At 34.5% G+C, this 14683-nt stretch overlaps 1 protein-coding gene across 9 annotated transcripts in view; it reads left to right on the forward strand.

The window, feature by feature from the left end:
* DPH6 (diphthamine biosynthesis 6) overlaps positions 1 to 14683 on the forward strand; it is a 178132-nt gene that overhangs the window by 75419 nt on the left and 88030 nt on the right. For all 9 annotated transcript variants that reach the window (XM_052693900.1, XM_052693908.1, XM_052693901.1 and 6 more), the window contains exons 11-12: positions 1370 to 1499; positions 4504 to 4678. In XM_052693900.1, the coding sequence (XP_052549860.1) occupies positions 1370 to 1499; positions 4504 to 4678 (305 nt within the window). The remainder of the gene's footprint in view (positions 1 to 1369; positions 1500 to 4503; positions 4679 to 14683) is intronic.

Raw genomic sequence — 14683 nt, forward strand, 5'->3', positions numbered from 1 at the left:
TATTGACCTAGTGATTACTATCAAGCACTATAAAGTACATTTATATTTCTGGACAGAATTATGATTGTGTACTAATTTCTTAGCTGATCATTTCTGGAGATCTGTCTTGACTTCATGCAAGTTCAATGTCAATTGTTTTATAATCTCTTGTATCGCTTAACAGGGAATGTCTTTTTCTGTCAGTGAGAATTTCCCTTTCTCTCTTCAGACTGCCATCACTAGTGGCAGTATGACTAAATAAAGCTGAGATATTTAGAATAAAACCCAGTGCTGGTGTGACCACATCGACTTTCATGGAAGTGTGCCAGATCCTCTACTATGTTTAAAGACAAAGAAATGTTTTCCACAAAATTATTTGTTTCTCACTAAGGCAAGAATGAAGACTATTTATACTCTCATGCTACTCCTCTGGAAGACTATATATAGATGCATATAGATAGAAACTGTAATTCTAAAGGACAAGAACCCCGAAACTACATTGAGAAGAGCTTTGCGTATCACATTTAAGTTAGGTAAATGCTATTATATGCTCTATATTTCTCCACGTCATTCAGAGAAGACTTGCTTCATTTTATTTCTCCAGCTTATGAGTTGTGAAAGGTCCACACTGCAGAGCTGATCCACATATCTCGTATGGTATTGATGTATGTAACAGTAACACATTCTCCTTAAATGCTATGGCTCAAATCTTCTATGCATACACATTCACATTATTTCCACTTCCCAGTATCTTTTCTTTAACTTTCTGTGCTTGAGCTTTCCTGTGCTCACATCATATCTTCATTTCTACTGTGGCTACTTCTGTTTCCTACCGTCTGTCTTGCCATTTATAACTCTTTCCTCATTATTGAACTTTTTTTTTAAAATCAGCTTAGACAAACGTCCCTCCAGAATAGCACATAAATGTTCGATCTTTTTATTTGAGAAGAATTATGGACTAAAGGATTTCTTATTGTCCCTTACAGATCTGTTAATTTTTGATTCGAAATCTTATAGATTACTAGCTGTCATAATCTGAAACAAAGCAAAAAATTAACAGGAAAAAAAAAAGGATAAAACTTAGTGATATAAAAAGTTAGGAATGTAACTTATCTATTTGCATGAATGCATGATACATTTTCTTTTGGAAAGGATTCATTAATGTGTGGATAGAATTTATCATTCTATTTCTGTCTATTTAGAAAATGAGACATGAGAAAATTTCATGAAAAATTGGGCATTATGTAAGGAAAAGAAGTGTGTTGCAAAGCCTTCAGTCATATTTAGACAACTAGTTATTACCAGTTTGTTTTGTTGGACAAATACAGGATGCCTGTGTTTAAAATATTTTGTCTTTAACAGCTACATTATTTTTTTTTTTATCTTGCAGCAAGTATAACTTCAGAGGGATTAAAACTGAAGGATATTATTTTAGTTCATCTGTATATGAAGAGCATGAAAGATTTCAATGCTATAAATTCAGTTTATGTGACAGAATTTGATTTGTGTCCACCGGCAAGGTAGGATTAGACTACTGCTATAGTTTATTTATGATACACTGTAATGTACTGTATTATTGTTATCACATTTATGAAGCTTTTCTACAAATATTTATGTCTCACAGACTTGGAAACAGACTTTTGCTACCTTTTGAAGTAATGTTGTCAGGGGTGCTCAAGTCAGAAACACTGGAGGTGGAAATTCTTGCCTTTGTATTTTCCATAAGGTTTATAAATGCCCCTCAATATGACTTTACAGAAAAGTAGTACATTTTTTGCAAGTGTCAGTTCTCCCTAACTCAGGTGAAATGACAAGTCTTTTGTATTGATGGGGCTCTGTTTGCTTGTGTGTCTCTCAGTCTTGGCAGTTCTCCTCCTAATGCAGCCCAGGATACCATCAAACCTGGTGATAAGGGCACGTTGCTGGCTTTCACTGTATACTAGGACCAACCAGGTCCATTTCTACGAAACTTCTTTCCAGCTGGACAATTCCCAGCATGCACAGGTGCCTGGGGTTTTATCTTATTGCAGGATTTTTACACTTGTTGTATAATGTTCCTGTCAGCCCATTTCTCCAGCATTTCCAGGTTTTTCTGAATGACAGCATCACCCTCTATTGTAACAACCACCGCTCTTAGTTTTGTATAAAACTTGCTGAGGGTATGCTTTGCTCTATCATTGAGATGTCTGATGAAGATTTCGCAGGGTTGCACTAAATGTATCTTTGATGTGACCCAATATGATCTTTTCTTGTGTGTTTCCATCATCTCATGAGTTGCATAGCTATACTTGCTTATTCAGTAAATGCAAATATGAATAAGAAATTACTTCAGAATGCGCTGAGTCTAATATTTTTACTCATAAAGCTTCAAATCATAACTATTTAATATCCATCATACAGAACTGTTAACATTGGGTCCTAGTCAAGCTCTGACATAATGAAACAGTTTGTTAATATTGAGAATTTGATCCTGATGTTATTTGATTTTAGTTTGTTTATTATTAGTTTTTTTGTTTTTTGTTGATGTCGCTGGAAATTGGACTACAAACACCTAGCCCATGAAAATTTTGCTCTGCTTTTTTAAATTGTTAAACATAATTTTCCCCTTGTAAATTCTTTCTTGCATTTGTCAGAAGAGCATATTTCTTATAACAGTAGTTCATGTTTTTAAGCTTCTGAGATACTGTGTTCAGTATACAGAACTACTTTAGTTTGAAAAACCACTTGGGTGGGTTCTCTGGAAGTTACCTAGTCCAACCCACTTCTCAAAACAGGCAACAAAGCTTGTATCTTGATATTTTTTAAATCAATTGTTCAGCATTTTCTAATGTAAAATATTACATACTTTTTATTACAGAGAATGAAGTTTAGTCACATGAATTTTAAGTATAATGTGAAAATAGCTAGAAGATATTTGTTCTATTATTTACCATCATTAAGATGGTATATTTACATTCTCCTAATTATTTATAGTCTGAGTGTCAGAAGAGAATAAAGACAGCAGGAAGAGGCTTTTTTGAGATCCTAATTGTAGTCCAGAGTTACCAAACAGTGGAGGAATGGAGTAGTGGTGGTGTGTGCCAGAAGAGGAAGGATTTAGACTACTATAAACTACACAAAAATGTATATCTACTGCTCTGTATCTTAAGTTCTCTTTATGGCACTTTTTCCCCGATCTAGTGTCCTTCATTTCTCATGCTGCTGCATGTCTTAAGCCTTCACGTTTGCACAGCCGCACATAGTTTTCCATTACTTCTTGGAAAGGTCATAATATAACTGGTAGAAAGACTAGGAAGTTGCAGCAGGAAATGACATTGATTATTTTATAGGATGTACAGATGTTGCATTTTAGCCAAAAGAAAAATTAAGCAGCAGTTTGCATGCCTGTATTGTTGCATTATGCACAGAAGCCTGTTTGTGGGAGTTCTCACAAGCAATATGCTAGAAGCATTGACTCAGGAGTCTAGATCTACACTAAATTTGCAAAATTGTCTTGAAAATTCACCATCCCAAGCAGAAAATCCATTCATCCATGCTTATGATGATGATAGTGAGGAAAAAGCAGTGTATTTGTGTGGGAAAGGAGGGGAGAAAGATAGTTTTCTTGGAAGAAATAAAGCAAGACGATAAGAATTTTGTAAGGTTCTGTTACATGATACGTAAAGAGAACAAGTAATTTTTTGTTGGATACCTGCTGGGAGATAAATGACATTTTAATGCATACACTGCAAATATAATTATGTTTCTGGCTTTGAAACATCATTGTTTTTTTCATTTTTTATTCTTCCTTTTTATTTATTTCCCTCTCTGCCCCGCTCTCCCCCACCCTTCACACACACACACACACACACAATTTTCACTAGGCATTTGCAATATACTTTGTCTCTCATTCAGGCACACAGTTTTAAAATTTTTAAGTTTGGAGCAAACAAAAATGAACTTTCTTAATGAATGCTTAAGTAGGTTTTCTGTGCATTTGTCAAACAACTAAAAGTAAAACAGAAAAGTATGCTTGGTATTGCATTATAGCATGTGAGGATGGTGCAAAGCAACAATGAGCTGTTGCTCATGTTTAGAAAATTGAGCATTTACTCCAACATATGCAAGGTGAGTCAGTGAAAAATGGTGATACGGCCAGGTGCTCCCTATCCAAAAGCTGCTTTAGCATAACTTATTTCCAAAGTTGCATGGTCAAAATTTTCTTGGTGAAAGAATTCATGTATTCTTAAAATAATGATATACACCGTAAAAATAAACAAAGGTAAATGAGCCATAGGCTGTGGTACTAGTTTCTTCTTGTTAGTGAAGATTGTCTTGCTGGAATTGTGAAGCTGATTATCATTTGGAGAGGAGATAAGAGTGTAAATACCAGCAGGTTACTACAATACTGTAGTGTTTGTTTTTATGTTCCTGGTAAAATTTCATTATATAGTATCCAAATTAAAAAGAAATCAACTTGGAAAATAAATGCTGATAGTGCATGCAAACTTTATTTGATAAAAGATAATTTTCTTCTGCTTTCAGAGTGTGTGTGGAAACCCTGTTGCCTGATGGAGTATTGTTTTGCATTGATTGCCTTGCACATAGCTATGACATTGCAACAGATGACGTATTAAGTGAGGAAAAACTGGTCATGCATGTACAGAGTATTTCCCATTGGGCACCTGCTAGCATAGGACCTTACAGTCAATCCATCAAGGTAAGGAATCTTTGTTATTTCATGTGAACTATACGTCAGATTACTGAAGTGGGTACAGTTTGAAAGACTCCCTCCCGTCCAAATGAGCGTACAAGAGAAAGAAAAAAGGTATTAAAGTTTAAGGAAAATATTTTCTAGTGTAAAAAATTAAAAAATAAAAAATAAATTAAAAAAAAAAAAAAAGAAGAAAATCACTGAATCACAGAATTGTTCAGATTGGAGTTCATTGAGTCCAGCCCCCCTGCAAAGCAGGCCCCCTAGACCAGGTTGCAGGGCAGGTGTCCAGGCAGGTCTTGAACGCCCACAACCTCCCTGGGCAGCCTGTTTCAGTGTTCCATCACCCTTACTGTGAAGAAGTTCTTATGCACATATGTGCAGAACTTCCTATGCTTCAGTTTGTAGTCATTTCCCTTTGTCATATTGCCACTCACCACTCATGTGCGGCCTCATACCTTTGCCACCTGTACCTTAAATACTTATAGACATTGATGAGATCCCCTCCGAGTCGTCTTTTCTCAAGGCTAAACAGACCTGGGTTGCTCAGCTTTTCCTCATAAGAGAAATGCTACAGGCCCTTTATCATCTTTGTTACCCTCTGCTGGAGTATTTCCAGGAGAAAAAAGAAATTTAAAAAAGCATTTTTAAGTTATATTTTTTAAACTTATGGACAAAACAAAAACATAACCTACATCATCAGGTTGTTGTTCGCAAGACAGGTTTAATTATTCTTAATTGCATTAAGAGCAAATATTATTCATATTTAATCTTGAAAACAGCTTACTTTTTGTTGCTTATTAAGATTATATTGAGTAATTCTGTCATGTTCTCATTTTTATAATCTGCTTAGATTACAAATGCACTTTAGGAACAGCCAAGATATTTGAAATTTGTTTAAAGTGAGCAAATCCAGACTTCTTCCATGAATCAGTCAATTGTAAAATGCCTAAGCAGTGAAATTGCTCTTGATATTGTTCAACCATTTAAAAGTACACAGAGGTTGTACTTTGTTTCCAATTAATAACAAAGTAAATAGAATATTGCATCTCATATAGAAAGCATGAAAATGAGGCAGCAAAATATCGTTGATAACTAGACTGAAAAATGAAAACTTTTTGCAATGAAATGAAAGTCCTCTTGTCCAGCTTGCACCAGCTGAGCTGATGGAGTATGTCACCTTTTATACTGCAAAAACACTGTATTTCTTTACTAGTGTTTTTCTTATAAACCAAGTCTAGCCTAACAGTACTATGAGAACAAAAGGTAAAAATTTGAAGTTTATCATGCCAATATCCTTCTCATCTGTAGCAGAACAGTGGCAGAATTATACTAGGATTTAAATTCCACTCAAAATATTTATGTAAAGGTTCTTTTCTCTTTTGAGAATGTTCTTTAAAGATGACCTCAGTGTTTCCAAATAGATGTAAACTGTTTTGAGATAAAATAAGACTGACTTGTAAGAAAAAAAGCAGAGATCATTTTTCTTGGTCCACTTGTTTTAATAATATAGAACACTGTCTATTTCAGCTACTGGAATGTAAGCTACATTAGAGTTATGGTATTGTATCACAAATGTCTAGGACTTGCAGTGATAATTATTTTCACTATAGTTATCTTCTAATTATATTAGCTGATGTAACAAAAGTTATGCCTTTCTGTAAGCCTAATCTCAAAGGGTAATGAGAGATTAAAGCATGGTCATGCTGGTTTTATAAATTTTATTTACCATCTTTCAATCCTGTGTGAGAAACATTTAGTAGTGAATTTTAGCCATATTTTAAAAAGGATTAAAGCGTTTGCATATTTTCAGATTTTTTTTTATGCCTGATATTACTGGGAGACTATAACAGTCAGGCAGAATGAAATCACTTAGTTTATCTCTGCCCTCATCATGCTTTCAGTACATCTGTGGAAAGCTTAAGTTGATACTGAAAGAGAATTATATGGTCCTTTTGCCCTCATGTTTGGGGATGTTCCTTTTAGGCAGACTTCCAAAGTATTACAATTATACCCTTCTAATACAAATACAATAGAGTATCTAGGCTACATTCTGTTTCAGAACATGCAGTCATAAGCCTTCATTAAAATTTTTTTTTCAAAAGTCTATCTCAATTGAAACACTAAACACATAAGTAATTTAAAAGTCTATTTGAACTTTGTTTTGAAAAAGTTCCTTGTTTTGCTATCTGGAAATGAGCAAATAAACTGGAACAGTAGAATCTATTGTACTGTCATATTCTACAATAATTTTTGATGCTGACATTACCTATTTTATAGATATAATGATATACAATTATCTATGACTTAATTATGTCACTTCTAGATGACAATTCTAGATTTTCCTTGTGACCTCAATGCTTTCTCTGACAGCTGCCAAATTCTAGTTTCTAGTTTCAGGCATCTTATTCTCAGTGTTCTCTTCTACGCTTGTTTGAACCTAGTAGCATAAACTCTTAGTTTCTCTCAATCCTGGTGTCAAGGTCCCTACAACTAATTTGGATTCTGTTTCCTGTTTATTCACGTTTCAGTAAATCACTTATTTGCTTTTTTTTTTGTGGACCTGTCATTTCTAACTGTTCAGTGTTGCACAAAACTCATGGACCATGGGCTGGACACATCTGGTGTAGTTGAATCCAAGTGATCTGTAGTTTCCTGAGAGTCAGAAGTTACTATACAAACATCTGTATCAAATAGTGCTGATTTCATACATCATTGATACAATAAAGTCTGATTCAAATGGCTATTTAGCTAATAACATCATCTTACTCAGTTTATCAGTTTGAGGTAATTACTCAAAATTATTACTCAAAAGTATTGCTCTGCCAAGGAAGGGGCCACAAGGTTTAATTCTGGGTGTGCTATTTACAGATTAATTAGGACATTTAACTTCATTTTTAATACTAAAGAATTAATCCCATAAAAATTAGTGATCTCGGAGGAGTCAGTTGTCAACTTCTGACAGGATCTCTTTGCCGTAATCTATTAAAATGCTGCTTTTATCTTGTCTTGCCTGTGTCATATTTTATGGATTTTTTCATAAACACTGCCTATACTTCATAAATGTCTCAATTTTCTAGTCTATTAACATTACTTCAAAAGCAATTGATAAAAGAGTAGGGCATGCATGAAATAATACACCAATAATGTGAAGTGCTGGAGGCAAGAACAGTGGGTAGTATCTGCGCAGCTTGTGAGCTGAAACAATGAAAGGATGTTTTATCTACTACAATAAAGAAACAAATGATCATTTTTGATAGCAGGAAAAAAAGATTGCTGGTAATTGGGCAGATGAAAAATGGGTTACATGGAAAATACAGCATATTTTGAAAATGGTAACTGATTGGAAAAAACAAACATCTCCAAGCATGTATTTACATTTTCCAAACCTTTCCCCTTTGATTCTGATGTACGTGGCACAATTTTTAAATACTTGCTGTGAACTCCTAGAAATGGAAATACATATGGTTCTTAAAGAAATACACATTTGTGAAAGAGGTGTTTGGAAGGATGTACAAACTAAAAGCCCCCAAGTGAAACACTTCAAAAATGCTTATAGTTCCTTTGGATTAATTATAATTCCCCAGTTTAGGGAAGGAAGGATTAAACATAGAGGATTTGATTTATTAGATTAAGTATTTTGCCTTTCCTTTCACCACATTTGTATGAGAGAGTCTGAGTTTTCAACCTTACATTTTAAGTTTTGTTAATGAAATTGAACCCTTCATCCTCCAGCATTCAAATAGTGATGAAGTCAGGAAACCACAAAGAAAACTAGTAGCATAAAACTAGTAATGCATAAAGAATATATATAAGTAGACAGTATGGTAAATAAAATACATTTATTAAAATTCTAAAAGCAGTAGAAATTTCTAAAAGGCATCTATTACGTTGTCTCTGCTTTTAGGTATTCTGAGCATGCATTCTGTAGAGCATCTCAGCTCCCACTCATATTAAGGTGACTGTCAGGAATCAAATGTGGAACTGAGATGCTTAGTGCATTAAAACAAATTAAGTATACACTGGCTTGATATCTGTCTGTCATAGCTTCAGTGGCCACTATTTTACGCAAAGTGCATTAAGACACTGCTGTCAGATTCAACTGCCTTACTTAGGGCAATCCTTTATAGTGTCTTCCCCCAGACTCTGCTTCACTCTGTATCAATTTAAATTTGCCAGGTAATTCTCTGTTTGCTTGAAAAATCTGTAACTGCCTAAACTTTGATTGGTGCTGTTGCTGCCATCTAGGGAGACAGACATCTGTCTGTTTTGTCTCTACAGTCTCATCTCTTCAGATTTAAGAATATGCAAACGTAAACCATGGTCCCCAGAAGAGTCTAAATATGAGGAGGTGAAAAGGATGACTGTCATGTTTTGTATGATGAAGGGTTAGTGTGCTTCCTTAGGAAATGCAGAAATTAAGTTTCAGTTCCCTAGAGGCTGAACATTTAATCTAGAGCTCACACTACCCAAATGTTTGTCTGCAGGGTGTACTGGAAGTGTACTTCTCACTTTCCTGTTTTTTAATCACAATCCAGAAGTGAGGAACCATAAACAAAGTGTCAAATTTCAGTATGGTTAGAGAGTTTAGATCTGAGATACTAGAAGCATCTTTACCCTTTGGAGGATACTCAGGATCCCTAATAAGACGGACTTGTCTGAGGTTTTTTGTTGTTGTTTTTTTGTTTGTTGTTGTTGTTGTGTTTTTGTTTGTTTGTTTTTGTTTGTGGTGGGTAGTTGTTTTTGTCTGGTTTTGCTACTGTTTATTTTCCTTGGAGAAATGATACAGACAATGAAATTTTTTCAGTCCCAGACTATGGCATTCAGACTTAGTCTTTCCAGAATTTGACTCAGAGTTTTTCATTACTTCCAAGTAGTAGTTTAGTAAACTGTATGTTCACTGTGCTGACTGATGTAAATACCAGGTAAGTCTCTAATTTAGGAATGTGAACGTAACACCAAAAGAAAAGCCAAAAAAATGGTTTGTGAGAATTCTTCCAGTTGCTTAATAGAAAGTAATCTTGTACGTTTTTCTTTACTTCCTCTTTCTTTTCCTCTCCACATAAATTGCAGACAGCATTTTTCTGTACCTCAGAAAGAGGACAATATTTTTGTGGTTTGTACTTCTACCTTCTTTTGATGTCTCTAAATACATATTGTATACTCACCACAAGTAAGGTTATGTTTACTGATAAACCCAACTGTTTTTCAATGTTTTAAATCTATGATTGGAATTTGATCAATGGCAGATATGAATACCTTCCTGCTAATGATACATCTTAAAGTTTGTGACCTGATATTTAGCATTCTTATGAAAATACTGTGTAATTATTCTACTAATTCTATGAGGAGCTATGTCTGAATTTATGTATGAAAGGAATCCCTTTGATTTCTGCTCATATACTTAAATTTTATGTATAGGAGTTTAATATACAGATGAAAAACTTGCAGCACTGGGATTTAGTAATGAAGATGTGCCCTAATTGGCTTGATTACTATGAGCAGCTCATTCCAGGTAACTACTTGTTCCCTTAATTTGACTTGAAAACTCAAGCAACTGAACATCTGCAAAAAGATTTGGCTTTGCAATAATCAGCAGTAAATAGCACAATCAAAATCTGTCAATCAAAGGAATACTTCAGAATTCTTAAGATTCAACATTCAAATTGAATTAGACCAGAAATAATGAAAGACGTGACTATAGTGATCATAAACTACATGGACTATTTAAATGAAGCTGACACTATTGTGTAAATCTTAGAGAGGGTTCCAAGAGATGCTTTTGAGATTCAGTAGAAGTTAAGCCTGACTCTCAACTCCTTTTCATCGACTGTCCTTTGGATTGTTTTGCTAGCTGTATCAGATTCACAAACAAGGGAACCTTAGCATGCCTACTACCATCTGCTAGTACTCCATGAAACCCTCACTGAAACCTCAGTCCATTTTTTATGCCAACAAAAAGTTTTCCGTGGCGGAAGGGAAACTTTCTCCACTGATTCCATAACAAAACCAGCCTCTTGACCAACAGCCTCATAGCTTTCTGCATTACTTCTCATCTCTATGCCAGTATGCCAGTTTATAATGCCTGTTGAAGCTTTACCAGAAAATGACCAAAATTTGAAAAACTGGCATAAACATCTCAATTTCACTGTAATAACAGCTAGTTTCACTAATTCCATTTGTACCAGACTGGATAAAGGAGTGAACATGAAAATAACCTTGCACTTGGCCAATGCCTTTATGGGCTGCTTTGAAAATAATTGTGTTATTAATGTCATGGTATATCTGACATATACAGATGAAAAGTTGGTTGCCTGAACTGTAAACCTAAGACTACTGTATGGATTTCTGCCACTAATTCAGTAATTATCAACTTTTTGCCAAGCCATCTTTGAAACATTCATACACTATTGCTTTTCTAGATGCTATCATCATCATCAACACTGCATTGTAAAATCTCCAGTATGCAGAGAAAATGAGTCCACCTATTTCCATAAAATAAAAATCTACAGCAGCCTGTTAAAAGATGCAGTGTGCAGTTACACCCTTAGATAAGACATATGGTCTGAGCAGAAATTATCTTAGTCAGCTAAAGAGGATTTTTAATCAACAAAAAACACTAATGTGAAAAAAGCCACCTGAAAACGATATTGGGAATTATCAACTTAATAAAAAAAAAGTTGCTGCTGATCCTAAATCCTTGCCTGTCATGTACTATCTATCAACTGAACTTTTAGAACAGCATTAAGAATTGCATACTTACAGCCTGTGACAGAAGAATATCCTAGTCTTGAAATATCTTCCAAGAAAAATTTTCTTGGAACACCTATCCTAGTATTCAAACAGCCCTTTAACCTCGCTGAGCTTATCATTAGAAACAAGCGCTGTGTGATACAAAATACACTCGACAGATCTAGTGTGTGTGTCGGGTGAAATGGAAACTCTCTAAAGTAAATAAACTCTATTTAACATCTTCAGATTCTCTTTCAACACTTCTAGAATCATAATAAATTTCATGTACTGTTAGAATAATTTCCAAGTGAAAATGAGCCACTAGCATGCCTCCCATTGAATGGTACAGAAAATCTTTCAAGTGCAAAAATTATCCTTTGGTACTAGCGTAAGCACTTCTAACGAAACAAAATCTATGTAATCTCCTAGTTCTGATCATTAAAGGAAATTCACATAAATGTCTTCAGAAGATGAGAATAAGAATTAGAATTTGTACTTCTGTTTTTTTTTTTTGTTTTTTTTTGTTTTGAGTTTTTTTTGTTTTTGTTTTTTAAAGTGAAATTCTGCTAAAAGCATGCAGTGATCTTACTGTGCGCTGTGAACTTCCTTGAATGTTGGAACACTGTTAGCAGAAGCTACAAGCTTGTCTGTGTTTCTCCTACTTAATCAGTATCTTCTCTTTGTCTACCTTTGCCTCTTTCTCTGACATCTCATCTGCAGTTTCCATTTTTCATATAAAGATAGCAAACTAATACACATGCAGTTCTCCTCATCCTGTGTTTAGCTTCAAAAGTGATTGCAATGCTTTCAGACCAGTCACCTAAATTACTTCCTAGGAATAAGATCATTTTTTCCTACATTTTTCTGTTTCTTTATGTTCTTCTTCAACGTTTTTTAAGAAGGATCCTAATCAGAGTTCAGACATCTTTTTCAGAATTATGTATTTGCTACTGGCAAATTTATTTGGGTCCACTACATTATTTTGGTATTTTGACACCTCAATTTTTTCCATCCCCCATCCCACTTTGTTTTCAGTGGTGAATTTGATGCATGAGAGCCTGAGGGTTGAGCTCAGGAACAGAAACGTTGTCTCTTTCTCTAGAGGTTCAGTTATGTGATTATTGTGACAGGTTTGAAGTGCTCATGAACTGCTTTCTCTTTGGATTTTCACTAAGTTAACTGTTTGTGAGCCATACTGTGCCCTAGATAACTCATCCCTATACATTCTCTACAATAGACAAAAATAACAACTTGGTTCTTTGTGTAGCTGGTATTTCTCCCAACTTTAGGTTTGCAAAAATTCCACTTGGGGGGATACTCAATGTGTGTGTTTGTGTGCCCACTGACACACTTACATCGACCAAACTTCTCTTTACTCGTTTCCTAAAGCTATCCATGTATTTTTTCATGGTACACACCTTCCTCTGTAGTCCAGTTTTGTACTTCCTTGGGAAAGTATCCAGATGTTACGAGACATCAAGTTAGAAATTTCTCCAGTTTTTATTCTTAGCGAAAGTATTCTACTGAGATACTAATGTCTCTTCATAAATGTAGCCATATTTTTTCTATAGGACTGAAAGCCAGTTAAAGCAGAACTTACTGTGATTAATCAATGCCCTCCATATGATTATGCACTGAAATAGTACTGAACTTCAAAAATATGTGAAATTTTTCTCTTTTTTCCAAATAGCTTTTGATACTCCAAATCTGACATCTATTTTAAGCGTGAAACCTCTTTGCTTTTAGCTGTTTTTTTTTATTGCTGAAACTATAGTCAGTTAACTTGAGGAATTCAATCTGAAGCACTCTGCTGTTGTTCAACTTTTTCCTCCTTGTGCTCTTTCAATGCAAGTATGGGATCTATCACCCTCAGGCAGTACTAGCAAAGATAGCAGTCATCTTTAAAGCTAGAGCAGTTTGTGTCCATGGCTCTTGTTAAGATCTTCAACCTTTTAAGGAGATAGATTATTGGTTGTTATCCCATCCTTTCTTATTGATTTTGAGAGACTGCAAATCATTTTTATTCTTCAATTTGTTTTGACTAAGCTTTCTCTTATGTCTCTAAAAACCTGAAAAAAAAAATTTTCAAGACAAAATTATTATTATCTATTCCCAAGTTCAAGTGCTAGAGAGGCAGAGCATTTCTTTAAACTGCAGTTAATGTTTTAGGGGTTGAACACATTTTTATCCCCGAGTTCAAGTGTACTGTTTCTCACCACAAATTCTGTGAACAAAAAGCGTCCTTGAAATCCTTTAAGAGAATTCTGTTGCAGAGAACATTCTCTTAGCAGCTTTTAGTGATGAAACAACAATTTTTCAAAGCAAGATTAGTTGACCTGACTGTTGCATTTTACAGCAGCTTAAAATGGAAAAGCGAAGCTTACTTGCATGTCTATGGCAAGGGATGCATTGGTCTTAGGCTCAGAGAGTCTAGGATTTGATTTTTCTGCACCAGAGAGCAATTTTTGACATCTCATTTTTATTGTTTCCAAGGCTAATAGAGTGTTTTGAAAGGTTTAGATGTTCTTCCTCCATAGCTGATAGACATTTGAGGGTAATTTCTGGTTGTTTGTCCTTTGCTACACCTCCAAATTATAGTTGTATTTGTTTATTTTCTGAGTTTGTGGCAAATTATTCCTACCAGTTCTTGCATGTTAATGTAGGAAAACTTACCATATAGGTGACATTTTTATATGTGTTGCTTCCCTGAACCATTTATCTCTTTCAGCAGGCAAACTGAGAGACTTTTGTAACTTGAGGTCAACATCCAGTGAAGGTTCAAAAATAAATGTTTTGGCTCCAAAGTTCTGGTAGAGTTCATGTTGTGTCTTGTTATCTTATAAGAGAAAATTGCAATTCACTTTTGACAAGGTAACACTGTTTTTCTCCCAGTTATGGTATGGTGTCAGTGTGACCTGTTTCTTCTGTTTCTGACTAGAGCTGAATATCAGTGTTGACTTAATTTTTCTTTTAATATTATAAAAAAAAAATAATAATTGTGAAATATTTTGTAGTCCATAGAGATGAAGATTACTGTGTAAGATGATTTCTTATTATTAGGCAGAGAAGTTATTTCATTTTCTAATTATTTTTTATGTTTCTTTTGCTACAATTCTTAGTGCTTACATAGGGAGATTTTTTGCTGGTATGATATATATTTATTTTCTTTCATTCTTTTTATTTGCCTTTTTTTATTCCTTTATTTAGTAATTTGAGAAGGAAAGAGTTGTTTTTAAGAAGAAATAATGCTTCGTTAGAGTCACAAGATTTGTATGGTAA

This window comes from Tympanuchus pallidicinctus, unplaced genomic scaffold, assembly GCF_026119805.1.
Source record: "Tympanuchus pallidicinctus isolate F22 unplaced genomic scaffold, pur_lepc_1.0 scaffold3, whole genome shotgun sequence".
NCBI classification, from domain to species: domain Eukaryota; kingdom Metazoa; phylum Chordata; class Aves; order Galliformes; family Phasianidae; genus Tympanuchus; species Tympanuchus pallidicinctus.